Source organism: Drosophila elegans, unplaced genomic scaffold, assembly GCF_018152505.1.
Source record: "Drosophila elegans isolate 14027-0461.03 unplaced genomic scaffold, ASM1815250v1 contig_183, whole genome shotgun sequence".
Lineage (NCBI taxonomy): Eukaryota > Metazoa > Arthropoda > Insecta > Diptera > Drosophilidae > Drosophila > Drosophila elegans.
In genome coordinates this window covers 11204570-11219600 of record NW_024545550.1, presented here as the reverse complement: position 1 = coordinate 11219600, position 15031 = coordinate 11204570, and the positions used below count along the sequence as shown (strand labels likewise).

The 15031-nt window shown below is 39.4% G+C and overlaps 4 protein-coding genes across 4 annotated transcripts; 2 read left to right on the top strand and 2 right to left on the bottom strand.

Annotated features, from left to right (window-relative positions):
• Positions 1-781: 781 nt before the first annotated feature.
• LOC108144234 (suppressor-of-stellate-like protein) lies at positions 782-1850 on the bottom strand. The gene is made up of 3 exons (XM_017268911.2): positions 1768-1850; positions 1156-1695; positions 782-1097 (listed from the first exon to the last, which is right to left on the bottom strand). Exons 1-3 carry the CDS (start codon positions 1776-1778, stop codon positions 938-940), a joined length of 711 nt encoding a protein of 236 aa, XP_017124400.1. The 5' UTR covers positions 1779-1850; the 3' UTR covers positions 782-937.
• A 99-nt stretch (positions 1851-1949) lies between these two features.
• LOC108144228 (T-complex protein 1 subunit zeta-like) lies at positions 1950-3828 on the top strand. Its single transcript, XM_041707654.1, has one exon. It carries the CDS (start codon positions 2012-2014, stop codon positions 3608-3610), a length of 1599 nt encoding a protein of 532 aa, XP_041563588.1. The 5' UTR covers positions 1950-2011; the 3' UTR covers positions 3611-3828.
• Positions 3829-4450: 622 nt separating this feature from the next.
• On the bottom strand, positions 4451-6313 carry LOC108144236 (proteasome subunit alpha type-7-1B). The gene is made up of 3 exons (XM_017268916.2): positions 6134-6313; positions 5845-6074; positions 4451-5189 (listed from the first exon to the last, which is right to left on the bottom strand). Exons 1-3 carry the CDS (start codon positions 6233-6235, stop codon positions 4760-4762), a joined length of 762 nt encoding a protein of 253 aa, XP_017124405.1. The 5' UTR covers positions 6236-6313; the 3' UTR covers positions 4451-4759.
• Positions 6314-12445: 6132 nt separating this feature from the next.
• Positions 12446-13832, top strand: LOC108144258. The gene is made up of 2 exons (XM_017268939.2): positions 12446-12941; positions 13369-13832. The coding sequence occupies exons 1-2, from the start codon at positions 12561-12563 to the stop codon at positions 13699-13701; spliced, it is 714 nt and encodes a 237-aa protein (XP_017124428.1). The 5' UTR covers positions 12446-12560; the 3' UTR covers positions 13702-13832.
• Positions 13833-15031: the final 1199 nt, after the last annotated feature.

Here is a 15031-nt window from a genome sequence, read left to right as displayed (position 1 = left end):
GTCGGCACAATTCTCTGCTCGACAGAGAAAAGGCGTAGAGTGGCGCGGAAAGTGGAAAGCGGAAAGTGGAAAGTGGAAAGCGGAAAACTGAAAGCGGCCAGGCGGCAGTAAATAATAATAAAGGCATGACTTATTGGAGAGGCCAGTGGAACACAGAAGCTGACTCCTTGCAGAACTCACAGGACTCACAGGACTCGAGTCCTCAGCTCTGCGTTATTCCCGTTATCGGCTTAGCAGGTTGTGCTTGCAAGTGGATTTTGATTGCGCAATCCAGCGTACACAAGTCACACAGAGATAAAATATTAAATTTCTCCTATCTCTGGCAATTTTCTTCATCTTCATAAAATCAAGTTTATGTACTCCAAGAAAATCTTGTTACAAAAAATATGAGTTATGTTTAATAATAACATTTCAGAGCAAGAAAAGGTATTAGTTATTTGTGACATATTTTCGATCTAAGTCTAAGAAATTAGGTTTTATGTTTATTTAAATGCATCTATAAAACTCTATATAACAAATATAATATAATGTAATGTAAAACGGCAATACAATTTTTTGAATTAAAAGTTTATAAATGCTTCTCTTTAACTATTCTTTTTATATCGCATTATTTTTTTTGACCAAGAATTGTAGCAAAAGCAATGAGTTTTCCATGCTTATTTGTAAGGGTTCTAATTTCTGCCAGTGCAAAATATTAAGCTCTAAGCGGATGAATAGGCCGCTTAAAGTTGCTTCAGTTCCTAAACGCCCAGGTGATTAGCTCCATTAACAACAAGAGTTCTTAAGTTTGCTACTTATTCGAGTGGTTGATATGGCCAGCTTTAAACGATCTGTATTTGTTTAGTGAGTGTACATGTGTATACCTATAGGTGTATAATATTTGGCTATATCAACGCACTAATAAGAAATTCGTTTAATTGCAATAAATAGACATCCATTAAATCCCATTGAATCGTCGCCAAGGTGGGCACGAGGCCTGGGAATTGTCCAATGCTCCAAAGGTAGACTGGCTAAGCGAGGATCCTGAATTCTTGGGCTCTTGTTCAGGCGATTGTGGTGGATTGAGGGCCTTCTGATGCAACTGAAAGCCATAGAGACTGCAAAAGGGGCTTAGTCTATAACTTAGATACGGAAATAAATGGGTTAAGCACTCACCGGGCCACGTACTTGTCCTTGGGTGGCTGGGGTCTCATGTTCGGCAGCTGCATGAAGAACATGTGCGGGAAACTGGTCCCGAACATGGCTCCATCCAGCAGAGCACAACGGGTGCGGGGATGGAAGATGTCGTGGCAGCGCGGACAGTAGACCTTCACATGGCTCTGGCAGCTCAGGTCGGACAGGCCGACGGGCAGGGTCTTCTGCCCCTTACAGTAGACCCTCGGACACGAACCGAAGTCACCTCGCTCGTACTTCAAACACATATCCTCCACGCCGCGCGATGTGAGGATATATCGGGCGTGGATCAGGCCATAGAGCTGCTCCGCATCGGTGGTGTCCACGGTGCCCCAGTCCTCGTTGTCGAAATCCGTTTCGAAAATCAAGTCAAGGGCTTGGCTGAAGTTCCCCACCAAAGTCTCCAGACCCGTCAAATTGAACTTATCCTCTAGATAATCCAACGGCACACGGCACAGAAACTCGTGGCCCTGGAGGCCAAGAAACCAACTGATCCAGCTGCCTTCTACTATCATGCTGTTGCTGTAACGCGAAATAAAATGGGTTATTTTAAGTGGGTAAAAATACTCAACAGGAGAAAATAACAATACTTACGAGCCCGACATGTTGGCTAAACTAATGAGTTTTAGTTAAAGGAGTCAAATGGATTTTTCAATGACATCTAAAGTCAAGGCCTTCTGTATCATTCGTATATTATGAATCAATCATTTTTTGGTACCTGGTGTGCCTGGAAAAAGCTGTCACTTTGACATCTGCTTGTCAGCGGTGATTAGAAGTCTCTGATAATACAATCCCTTAAAATTCATTTTGAAAATAAATAATATTAAATAAATAAAAAATGGCAGCAGTAAGTCTGCTGAATCCCAAGGCTGAAATCGCGCGAGCTGCCGAGGCTCTGGCCATAAACACAGCTGGAGCCATGGGACTGCAGAAACTCATGGCCTCCAATCTGGGTCCGAAGGGCACCACCAAGATGCTCGTCTCGCCGGCCGGGGACATCAAGATCACCAAGGATGGCAATGTGCTGCTCCACGAGATGAACATCCGCCATCCCACGGCCAACATGATTGCCAGGACAAGCACAGCCCAGGACGATTCGCTGGGAGATGGCACCACGTCCACGGTGCTCATGATTGGTGAGCTGCTCAAACAGGCCGAGTTACTCATCGCAGAGGGACTGCATCCTCGTTTGCTGGTGGAGGGTATCATGTGGGCCAAGAAAAGGGCGTTGGAAGTACTAGAATCTTTGAAGATTCCCATCGATATAAAGCGGGAAGCCTTGATTCCGGTGGCAAGAACCAGCTTAAGAACTAAACTGGAACCTGGTTTGGCCGACATGATCACTGATATCTGCGTGGATGCTGTTCTGGCTATTCGTGGTGATGGCAGGGATCTGTTAGATCTCAACATGATTGAAGTAATGGAAATGCTTCAGCACACGGGTCTGGAAACTCAGCTTGTTCAAGGTCTAGTTCTCGATCACGGCGGTCGTCATGTGAATATGCCGAAGATCCTGCAGGATGCCTATATTCTCACCTGCAATGTCTCCTTGGAAATGCAGAAAACCTCTGTGAACTCAGGGTTTTACTACAAAACTGCCGAAGAGGTGGATAAATGTGTGACAGAGGAACATCGCTTTATAGATCTCCGTTTAGCCAAGATCATAGAACTGAAGAAGCAAGTCTGTGCGGGCAACCAAAAAGGGTTTGTGGTCATCACTCAGAAAGGTATCGATGTGCCCTCCTTGGAGTCACTGGCCAAAGAGGGAATTCTGGGCCTAAGACGCGCCAAAAGCAGGAACATGGAGCGTTTGGTCAGAGCCTGCGGAGGAGAGGCCTTGCATTCCCTGGAGGATTTGAGAGAGGAGCATCTGGGCTTCGCTGGATTGGTTCGCGAGGAGGAGTTGGGCGAAACAAAGTACACTTTCGTGGAGCACTGCCGCAATCCCACTTCCGTGACAATCTTGATTCGCGGTCAAGCCCGTCACCAGATGGCAGCCATCAAAGATGCCATCCACGATGGACTCCATGCCGTTCAGAACGCCATCCGGGATGAGTGTGTGGTTCCAGGTGCCGGAGCCTTCGGACTGAGGGCCCACAAGGAACTGCTAAAGGTCAAAAACTGTGTCAAGGGAAAGGCCCAACTGGGTGTCCAACTCTTTGCCGAGGCTTTGCTGGTCATACCCAAGACATTGGCCACAAACAGTGGCTTTGATGTGCCGGACACCATGGTCAAGTTGACTGACGCCCAGCGGGAGACGGAGGAGTCCGTAGGACTCGACCTGGCAACGGGGGAACCCATGGACCCATCAGCCGCAGGCATCCTTGACAACTTCTGTGTGAGGCGACACATCCTGGACGCCAGCTCCATTATTGCCGCCAACCTTCTGCTCACCGATGAAATAATGCAGGCCGGCATGACCTCTTTGAAGGGTTAAGCTTTGGATTGAGCCGTTCCTAAATAAAAGCACACACCTTTAACCCCCGGAAGCCCACTTTTGATTGAAGTACTCAATTTCAGGACTAGTGGGGGTAAACTTTTGACGACCACTATGACAGCCCAGGGAACACAAAGTTCAAGAGGAACAGGATATCCTAAGTTCCATTTAACAGCTTGCAAAAAACTGAGCTTGTACTCAAAAAAATATTAAAGAGGTTTTAGTTTATAAAATAAAATATTAATGATGTCAAAAGAGGTTTGAAATATTTTTTAAACGTGTCTAAAAATTTGTAAAATATATTATATAATGCTTAATTTCAGACACCTTTATAAATTATTTTAAGAATCCATGCTTGACTTCAACCTTTATAAAAAATACATTACGCCTGAGGGCAAAATACTCTTCTAACCAAAAAGTATTGATGGTTCTTAATATTTGCTTACATATATTCAAAATTGTTTATCCATTTCGTATTTTGCTAAATATCCATTGGACTTCCGGAATACAAATATTTTATAAAATGTATACTTTCAGACGCCTTTATCAATTATTTTAAAACTCCTGTGAATTTTATAGAACTCCCATATATATTTACATAACGCCTGAAGTCAAAAGTATTGATGGTTTCTCATACATCCTTTTATAACTCACAAATGATTTATCCATTCTACGAAATTAGTTTTTCTAAGCCAAAACAAAAATGTTTTCAAATTAAATAAGATTTCTAAATGCAATTTGAAACTCGTTTATTTTTCGATAGTCTATTCCCATCCAAGTATTTTCTAGACAGAAAAACCTTTGGCCGTCAAAGGCAAATCAAATCAAAGACTGGAAAAATATTTTCTGCATGTGTGCGCGCATTTCTCTTATTTTTTCCTCTACAAATTCAATTCCCATTTTCACTTAAAACTTTTTAACTTGGTTGGCCTGAAAAGAGAGGCGGACGCGCCTTCGTCTGGAGATATAAAGTAAACAAATACGCCCTCGAGACAAATTAAGTGATTTGGCCCGCTTTACACATTTTTCCTGCTGATTACTTTTCCCCCATCTCCCGGGTCGAAATTGAATTGCTCGAGAAGCTAAGGATATCAACGTTTGATTGGTCATGAAAGGGCGATGAATTTGACCCAGGGCCATGTCCGAAAATTAGCCAACACGGGGGGTCTTCCGATTAACCTCCGCTTCCGCCTCCAACTCCGCGCGAACCGTTCGCACAATATCGGCCAGCATTTGGCGATCAATCATACGCAGTGGCTGCTTGTACTTCAGCACAGCCACGTCCATTTGGTTGTGATTCAGCGAGGACACGCTCATCAGAGTACGGACTATGTGCTTGATGGCCGCGGGCTCATCGACGGCGGCCAGAATCGCGTCCGCGTGCTTCTCCATATAGTCGCGGACCGGCTGGCCAGACCGCCCGGTGCTGCTGGCCCTCCACTCGTGGAAGGTGCCCGAGGGCTCGGTCTGGAACAGGTGCGGAGCGCCGTCCTCGTCGAAGCCCCCAACCAAACAGGACACTCCGAACGGACGCCTCCCGTTGCTCTGCGTGTAATTCTGCTTTAGCTGGGCCATGAAGCTGCGAAATGGAAAAGAAAGAAACAGAAATGGAAAATAAATCTCTGGCTCACACAGTTGAACTATATAAGGTCTGTAAATAAATGAAATGGAAAAGCTATTATTATATCTGTTTTTTTAAACAGGCAACAAGGTCTTTTAAAAATTGCTGTTCGCCAATTAGCTTTTGTTGCTTTAAAACATTAATTTAAAATTTTTATTTAATCAGGGCAGATACAAATAACAATAATTCTATGAAATAGTTCTTTTGAACAAACTGTTTCATAAACAATTAAACTTATAACTTATAGGCTTAGGAAAAATGTTTTTAAGACTTACAATCTAAATTTTAAAATATTAAATTATAATCAACTAAAGCAGTCTCCGTTTATAAATATTTATAAAAATACTCATCGATTTTAAAATAGAACAACATTCTCTTGGACGTAGGTTTTAAAAGCTAAGCTAAAAGCTTGTAGAGTTCATTTTTACAAATGTAGTAAGTAAGGTACCATTTGAATATATTCACAAAACAATTTCATATTTTAAAACGAATTTGTTGAAAATATAATATTATCTTAGAAGCAGATAGGTTTGAATTTGAGATCGAATTTCTCACAAGTTCGTTTCTCCCAGTGTAGTAAGTATAGTCACAGCGAATAATGATTTTTGCTCACCGGGTTATGTACTCAACGCTCACGGGCTTTTCGAAATTCAAGCGGTGACTCTGGGACTCCACCTGGGCGCGACTTACCAGGATGCGTGCATCCGCCGTAAGCCCCGCAAAAGTCATTACCACGTGGTCGTCGAGCATGCAAATCTTGCGCACCATTCGCTCCTCCTGCAAATCGCCCACGGACCTTTTCTCCACGCCGAGCACTATGGCGTTGTTGGTACACAGACCCATCTTTTTGGTGGGTTTTGGGCAGATTAAACAGTGGTCAATGCCAGACGACAGGGACTTACCACCGTGGAACCCCTTCGAACTGCCTCCTGGGCATATTCCACCTGCAGCAGGTGCCCATCGGGTGAGTAAATGGTCACTGCGCGGTCATAGCGTTCGGCCATATGACTTTACTTTAATTATTTAAAATGTTGTGACTGGAATAAAATGTATGTGCACGTTGTTTGGGGGCTGAAAATTTTTTAAGTGAGGGAAGAAGCACAGAACGTGTTAGTTTTTTTTGAAAGGCAAAAATAAATATTTAAAAATCAATATTTTAAATTTTGTTGTTGAAAACCCATGAGCATGCAATAAGTTTTATTAAATATCAAAAATAATGATTTTCATTTAAAAATAAACAAACTAAGCTATTTAAATCAAAGCATTGCCCAGTTATTTTTATAACAAAGCTTAAAATTATTACGGTTTCTGATACAAAATTACTATTTAAAATATGATGTTAATGTGGCTCAAAAATAAAGTTTTAATTTTCTCAATTCTAAAACCATCACGATTAAAAATACGGGCCATTTAAGAGTGAATTATTTTAATCGTTTTCTATCATGTTTTTTTTTTTGCTTTTAATTTGTTTTTAATACAAGTATTACAAGTACATCACGTATTTAAGCAATTTAAAATAAAATAAATCATTTAATTCAATTTGCTGCAACAAAGGTAAATCTGCGTAATTCAATCTATAAGCGAATTAACAATTACCACCCTAATCATATTATTGTTAACATAAATAGTGAGGACAATAATAGTAAAACTGTTGCCGCACTACTAAGTGAATATTTCAATTTGTTTGGCTGACTATTCTGGCCAAGCCAATCCCAGCACCTGATCCCATTTATAAAGGTCCTGAGCCTGAGTCCTTGGCAGCTGGTCTACAAAAGTCCTGTGGCTGAAATGCTGACAACAAAATCACAAAGTGCAACAAAAGCGCAAATCTCTGGCCAATGTAAACGTAATCGAAACAGCTTCATTTTGCTAATGTGCTTAGCCAACCGGGAAAAGCCTCGACTCCTGCGAAGTCCTTGTGCGACTCCTTTCTCCTGTGGACTCCTGATGCGGTGCTTAGTATGCCAGCAGCGAGCAGTCTGCCATAAATTTATATTTAACATTTTATGACAACCGTGTACCGAACGAGGAGTCCTGAATGTCCTGGATGTCCTGGAGCTGTGGCGCATACTTACCAGGATTAAACACGTGCCAACCAAAAATGGCCAATCCCCAAAACAAACGTTTACTAAAAATGCTGCTGCCAAATAAATAAATTAAACTACCAAAAAAGTCGATCTGCAAATAGAATTACAGAAATTTAATTATTTTCCCCAACGACCAGACATTCTGAATTTACACACGTTTTCACCCATTCAAAATTTGCGTAAATATGTTTTTTTGCAATGATGGCAATGCATTTTATTTACTATTTTTTTGGCATTGCCGCAGGCATAGCGCTAAATGAATTAATAAAAGCATTTATCAAGGCATACTAGCCAACCGCAGAATATAAACATAGTGTGATTTGTGTTAAAGTTTAATCTGCATTAAACTATGGGAAAACTGTTCTCATATTTGTCAATATTACTAATGCATTTATATGAATTATTGCATTTATTTATTTCTCATTTAATTTACTTGCTCTTTCCAAAAATCGATTTCATATTATACGCAAACATTAAGAAAACTGGTAATGATTTTTAAATAATTTCATATTTTTTAAAATATCTCTTGTAAAACTAAAAGTAGTTTTTTCTATTACTTTATTAAAAATTGACATAAAAAACGTTTTTAATGAAAACACTTTTTTTTAGCTATTTTCATTTTATTTCAGTTTATCTTTTGTATACATTGTATAACACGTTACACACTCTTCATGCCTTAAGTCCTCAATCAACAGTTAAGCCCTTGTCAAACTTGTTAATTAAATACGAATTTTCCAATGCTAAGAGCATGGCTTCATTAGCACTCAACGCAAAAAACACAGATGGAGAAAGGAAGATTTTGGCTTCGGGCAATGTGCGAAAATTAAGTATACGCCGTGTTTTCGGTACGTGCCCCCGCCGTTTGGCATTTGATTAAGCACTTTTACCCCATAAATAGTGAGCATTGCCAATCGAAAAGGCTGCTTCACATTGAACCGGCAATTGCCCTTGAGACAAGCGAGGAGTGGAATGGAATTCGTTTTGGGGATTGGGCTTTTGGGGATTTTGGGGGCTGGGGGGTTTGGGCCGAGCAATAAGCGGAAAATGCGGAAAATGCGTAAAAGCGGGAAAGCAGAAAAGACAGGCACATAAAACAAGGCAACAACATGTGCTAAAAACAGCAGAAACTTTGGCGGGCAAAACCGAGCGAACTTACCACGATTTGTTTGCTTCGAGCTTAATTTGTAGCGTCAAATGGTGTTGATTGTTGTTTTTCTTGTCCCCCAACCAAGTACCCAAAACTCACTGAAAGCCCACTTAAATCCCCTCCCAAACCCTCGACGCCAGCGCAACTAAAGACCCAATAAAAGTTGAGGACGCTGTTGTGGATAAACAAGGCTTGGAGCACAGTTTCAAGTGCTGCCATCGCTCTCCCAATCCCAATCCCAATCCCAATCCCAATTCCACTCCCACTCCAATGTGTGGAAATTAATGACGAGCGATTTGAACATGACGGGATTGGGATCGAGATGGTATCTGCATGGGAATTTGTGCGATGGAAACGTGTTTACATGCTGAAAATGTGGCCATCTCGCGATTGCCTGTGGCATGCGAAAAAAAACAACATATTTCTGATATTTGTCAATTAATCATTGTGCAAAGTATATATAATTTTTATTGCCAAGCTGCTGACTTGCTTTTGAAATTATTGAAGTTATTGCATTAAATCCGTATTTTATTTACTCGCTTTATCGCCCAATGATTCATTCACTATTTATTTAACGTGGCTACAGTTAAAATAGCCTACTTTAAATTAATGAAGAACTTAATAATTAAAGGCTAAACATTATATGTTAAGCAAATGTATATTTTATGATATTAAAGCATATACTTTCTAAATGTTAACTGCATAAAGTTAACTACAAAGAAACAAATTGTGAAAAGTATATATAATTTTTATTGCCAAGCTGCTGACTTGCTTTTGAAATTATTGAAGTTATTGCATTAAATCCGTATTTTATTTACTCGCTTTATCGCCCAATGATTCATTCACTATTTATTTAACGTGGCTACAGTAAAAATAACCTACATTAAATTAATGAAGAAATCAATGATAAAACAATATTTATTTAACAAATATATATTTATTGTCATTTTTGAGCATTTACCTTCTAAAAAAAATTTAACAGTTATTAGTAAGAACAAATTGTTTTAGTTTCTTGATAGGAATAAAGTTAACTGCTCAGAAATAAGATAATATTTTTAATATTTGTATCAAAATTAAAATGAAATAAATAAATGAATATTACACCTAGTAGAACTGAACTGTAGTTGAATAAATAAACTACACAGCATGTACAAAAAATATTAAAATATTCGTTCAACTTGGATGTCTTTTTAATATTTTTTTAGTGCTGTTGTGTTCTTTGTAAATATTTTTACCGCTCCTCCAATCTCGGCCATTTAATCAGTTTTATATTTGTATCAATGGTCCCTTCCCCGCCAGGCGTCGTAGCGTTTGTAGTACCTATATTTGTTTGGTTGGCCATGGCCAAGCTGACGATGGCAAAATGCAAATGACCTTTGACCATTGACGGCAGACTGCTGCTTCGAGTCGAAGGCTAGGGGCAAACTTTGCCAGGGTAAACTCAGGGCTTCTGGTTTCCCTATCTCTATTTCTATATTACGTATACGTAAGCTTGCGTGTGTCTCGGCTAAGTAAACACAGGGGACAAAACGAGGGGCTCGCCGGATGGCTCAAATGGCGCTCCGACATTCACCTGAGCCCTTTTTAATAAACCTAGCAATGCGCACGGCATTGTTGACTTAGTCCTTTCGCAGCTCCACCTCCTGTTTGTCCTATTTGTCCTGCTTGTCCCGATTATCCCCTTTGTCCTGCTGCTGCTGCTGCTGCTCATCATCCAGTTGCTTATGGAGATCTTGTGAGTGCCCGGGCCCCAAAGTGCCATTTTGAGTCAACGAACTTTGGCTTGGCCAACAGCATCCGCCACTCAGTTGTCGGTTTTGAGGTCGTTTGAGCTCATTGCCGTTGAATCACTTCAACTTGGCGGCTGGAGATTCCACCTGTCTACCATCTTGATATCTAGGATGGAAATCGCCAAATCATAAAATAATTTTCTGAACTAAGAAAACCAAAAAAGTGTATACAATCCCACATTGATGAAATTCAATTTTAAATTAAAATTTAATATCTGAATATTGAATTCAAAATGAGAAATTTAATATATTAAAATAATTTATTAATTATTAAAATAAAATACTTTATCATAATAATAAAAACAATGCATATTAAATTTCGTGATCCAAATAATTTAATTAATATGAATAATATTAGAATTAAAATAGTTCCAATTTAAATAACAATCCCATTAATGTGTTTATTTAGAGGGAATAATACATTAATTTATTTCTCTTTGTTATTTTTCATTTGATAAGCAATTTAATATATAGTTTTAAAACAATTAACTCAAACCGCAATTAGGAAAGATATGCCAGTCGTTACATCATTAATATGTGAGCTGAAATCGGATATCGAGAGTGTTCAATTTAATTAAGAGCGAAATGTTGGCCCTGCTGCCATGGTTTTTTTGAGGGGGTTTTGGGGTTTGCCATAATGCAATTTAGAAGTTTTAACTTGCTGGCTGCCAATTCCATTGTAAAGTTTCGAGTTCCACTCACGCAACCGCGAATAAAGTGCAACCAATTGCAGTAAAGTGCAACTGCAACTCCATCAGTCAGCAGCTTGGCCCCCAACTACCCAACTCCCCGATTTCGAAGCTTTTCCCGCATTTTCCGCATTTCCCGGCTAACTAAAAGCCAAATGGCGACAAATGCTGTGCAAATTAAGGAGATGGAGGGAAGGTATTGATGAAGAAAAATGCAGCATGCGAAAGAAAATGGAAATGAAAATGGAAGCTATTCGATTCGATTCGATTCGAGTCAAATCGAAGTGGAAAGAGCGACTTTTCCGCTAATGGTCAGCGAGGGTCGAGGAAATTGTGAGTGCTTCAGCTGTCGCGCACTTTCGTCTTATTAAAGTTGCAAGTCGTTTAATTTTTCACTTCCGCAATGTATTGCAATGACATTACGCCCATCGATCACATGGAAGTTGGCCAAAATCAATCTGCGATACTGTATCATACGTCAAAAGTTCCGAATTTCAGTGATATACCTATATATCGAAAGCAGGAAAAAGAGACATATAAAAAGACGTGCAACTAATTTATGCAGTGCAGGTGAAGGTAAACAACCAAATCCTGAAAAACGTCCACCGAAAACACCTTTAACGAAGCCACCAGGTAAACAGAAAAGATTCGGAAATAAACAAGCCAATTGGTACAAGACCAAATCAAAGCCGGAATATACATATAAATATACATATATATATATCCTTAGAGTTCCTGTCGATTTCTCCGGGTTTTATGGAGTTTCGTGGTGCTACTGCAATGGCTGCAGCCACGACACGCGACCCCATGCATATAAACATTTCACAGTCTGGCGACATATCTGCGATATTTTTATGGCCAACGTGTGGGACAAAGCTTCCTTTTGGTCAGGCATGAAAAAAATAACATGGGAAATGTGAGAAAAATGTGTCTGTAGAGCGCTCTTATCTCTGCATAATCCACTTTATATGTTCACACTACCACACAAATTGAAAATAAACACAAATTCGGGTTACGAGTAAAGAATGTGGAAAGGAAAAGGAAAACTCAGCAGCAGTTTAACATTTATTGAGAATCAAAACAGATATAAAAAAGACATCATCGTTTGCTGGCCAAATGGAATTATAAGTGTTTGAGAATCAAATATTTTTATCCATTTTGATTTTGAAGTTCCAACATAGCATCCTTAATCCAAACAATCGATTGTAAAATTTCTTTTTAATTCAAATAAATTGTTTGTCTGTTGTTTGGGAATCCACTCCGTGTGTTCGACAACACTTGTAAAAATCTGCAGACTATTATATGAGTATATCAAAATAATACCAATCAAAACTATCCATAATTGTGACATATTCCGGAGGAGGTCACCAAACAAAATTTATTGAATTCAAATCAACAAACAAAATTAATATTTTATTTAAAAGGAACTAACATATTGTTTAACAAAATCAATTTTCTATTAGATTTCTATTTGATACTAACTTTTCACAATAGCTCTTTGACTTTTCTGTCAATGTCGGTATAAATTGGTAATTATTTTTGTATGAACAAGTGTCTTAATCACAACGTTTAGATCTCTAAATAAATAAGTGACATCCAAATTTTGAAGTGCAGTCATGAAGCGAATGTGCTCGGGAAAGTCAAGTAACATAAGGTCGTCGAATACGTCCATGGACTCACTGAAGTTTGTGAAATCCGCCCAGTCCAAATCTGCTTTGAGTTCCCCGTTTCGGGTGGAAAAAGCCAAGAATATGGCCAAGACTGCTTCAGCTCGCTCTGATCTATCAGCTCCTAAAGTTTCCGAGAAGACAACGGAGAAATCGACATCAGAGCAGCTGAAATCTAATTCAAGTCAAGGAATTAAAATAGTACTGGATAAATCATGTATTTTGGAGAAAGTCCTTAATAAGACAAAGTCCAAAACAATAAAGGGCATTACTCCAACTACAGATTCCTCCAGAAAATCGGCACCCAACCGGAATACTGTTTCTAAACTGGTAAAAAAAAAAACAAACATTTATTACTCAATTATTTTTATTATTTTATTATTTTATTTTATCATTCTATCCATTGCGGCTTTTAGTTATTTAAAAAAATACATATTATGTTACAATTAAATTAAGTATTTCGAAATTGATTTTGTTACCTGAATATTTAACTTTGAGCTGCTCTGAATTTTTTTGGCCATCTCTTCTGAATAGAAGTAAACGCCATCTTCTAAATATTTAACTTTAATCAAATAGTACATATTTTAGATCTAGGATTTTCCAAGTTAATGGAAATATTTAATACGAAATCATACAAATAAAAATGTATTGTATATTATGACTAAATATTTTGACTAAATATTTAATTTAAATTTTGATAATAACATTTTGATTTCAATAATCAGATATTAATTTTTACTATTCCATTTTGTATCAGTGTACTAGAGCCCAACAGTTCCACATTCCCCTAAGGAGCTCGAATACAGTTACCAGCCGAATGTACCGATCCTCCGGCTCCGGAGTATTCCACTACCACCTGTCCCACTTGGAGGAGTCCAGGTTTGGCCAAAGTCGGGTCTTTCCCATGAAATCGGTGCCGGCGGCCGAGCTTCAACTACTGAGGAATGGCCAGCGGATCAGCTACCTGGAGAGGCGGTACGAACGCAGTCCGGACGACAAGTACAACTATCCGGAGGCGACTAGCTGGCGATATGGCTGGTTTCATCGGGAGTCCGATCCCTTCCAGAAACGAGTACCCAGACGGGATTAGATGAACCTTCCCAGCACTCAGTCCTGTCAAATTTTCTCGTCTTAAATGTCGCTTTAAAAATGTGTCTATATATTTAAGACAAATATCTTTTAAACGAGGTTTTGGTAATAATATATTTTTAAAACTTTAAAGTTTAAGCAATGAATTTAGAATAGAAACTTTAAATTCAAATCAAAATCCGCCTATAAAAAAATAATAAAAACCTAAACGAAAAGAATTTTTTTATTATTTTTTCTAACGATTTTAAATAAAATGCAAGATCCAATTTCGTTGCAAAGAATTTAGTATGTGACCCAGTTATCTTCATTTTCGGCCAAACAACCGAGATAAAAACTTTATTTGCAGGTCGGAAAATGTCTAAAACTCGTGCCACAGCAGAACAACTTTTTTCGAATATAATTGCTGCTGAAAAACAAATTAAATGTAAAAATGCAGCAATCCATTTAGGCATCTGCATCTGGTGCGCATCAGCGCCTTCCGAAATATGTATAATGTGGATATGTGGAACAACTGCCAGGAGCTTTAACTGACAGCCCCGTTTTCTGTTGTCTAGCTGCTTTCGAAAATGCAGCAGTTTTTCAAGTTCTGGCTCTGATTGGCCAGAAAATAAAATTCAGCAAGAGCAAATTGCATTAGCTGGGGAGTTGTGGGCAAAAAGGGATGTCTGCTGCTGCTGCTGCTGCTGCTGCTGCTGCTGCTGCTGCTGCTGCTGCTGCTGCTCTCACATGACGTACAACGGGGCGTATGCTTGTTGTCTGGCATTTAAAGTGCGGCGGGGGGCAAAGTTGAGCAACTTTTAGTGAAACTCAACTCGTTGCGGCTACCGCTCCTTTGATTGACTCATGAAAGTCGGCAACTTTTTAATTGTTTTGTAACATTTCTTCAAATAATTTTGCCATTTTTATGCCACATCCTGCAGCACTATTTCACTCGCATTCTCTGGGGCGTTGGCTTTCAAACTTATTAACTTCGTTCCATGGCGCAATACTTTAAATTCACCCGGACGGCCAGCTTGTCTTATGTCCTCTGTCCTCTGTCGCTGATTGTCTGCAATTCATGGCAGATTTCGAGTTTCATTGTTGCATCCGAAGCACTTTGAGCTGAGCAAACTTTCGCCGAGACACTCTGCAGAACTTTACCATCCTCTCCAGACCTGCCCTGTCCATCTACCATGTCCTCCTCCATTTGTCCATTGAGTTGGTCTGTCTGCGGTGTTGGGTTGTTGGGTTGCTGGATTGTTGGCTTGTCGGGTTGTTGGGTTGTTGGGCTTGGCCTGATTGCAAACAACAATTTCCTCCCAGCGGAGCTGAAGTTTATTATTATTTGGCTT

What these genes read in the sequence shown, in the direction of transcription:
- LOC108144234 (XM_017268911.2), bottom strand. An exon ending in AAGGACAAGTACGTGGCCCG is followed by an intron (nt 1,098 to 1,155) that starts GTGAGTGCTTAA and finishes CCCCTTTTGCAG; the next exon opens with TCTCTATGGCTTTCAGTTGC.
- LOC108144228 (XM_041707654.1), top strand. Translation starts at nt 2,012, where the DNA reads ATGGCAGCAGTAAGTCTGCTGAATCCCAAGGCTGAAATCGCGCGAGCT.
- LOC108144236 (XM_017268916.2), bottom strand. Translation starts at nt 6,235, where the DNA reads ATGGCCGAACGCTATGACCGCGCAGTGACCATTTACTCACCCGATGGG. An exon ending in TTCGAAGGGGTTCCACGGTG is followed by an intron (nt 6,075 to 6,133) that starts GTAAGTCCCTGT and finishes CCCACCAAAAAG; the next exon opens with ATGGGTCTGTGTACCAACAA. An exon ending in AGCGTTGAGTACATAACCCG is followed by an intron (nt 5,190 to 5,844) that starts GTGAGCAAAAAT and finishes TCCATTTCGCAG; the next exon opens with CTTCATGGCCCAGCTAAAGC.
- LOC108144258 (XM_017268939.2), top strand. Translation starts at nt 12,561, where the DNA reads ATGAAGCGAATGTGCTCGGGAAAGTCAAGTAACATAAGGTCGTCGAAT. An exon ending in GGAATACTGTTTCTAAACTG is followed by an intron (nt 12,942 to 13,368) that starts GTAAAAAAAAAA and finishes ATTTTGTATCAG; the next exon opens with TGTACTAGAGCCCAACAGTT.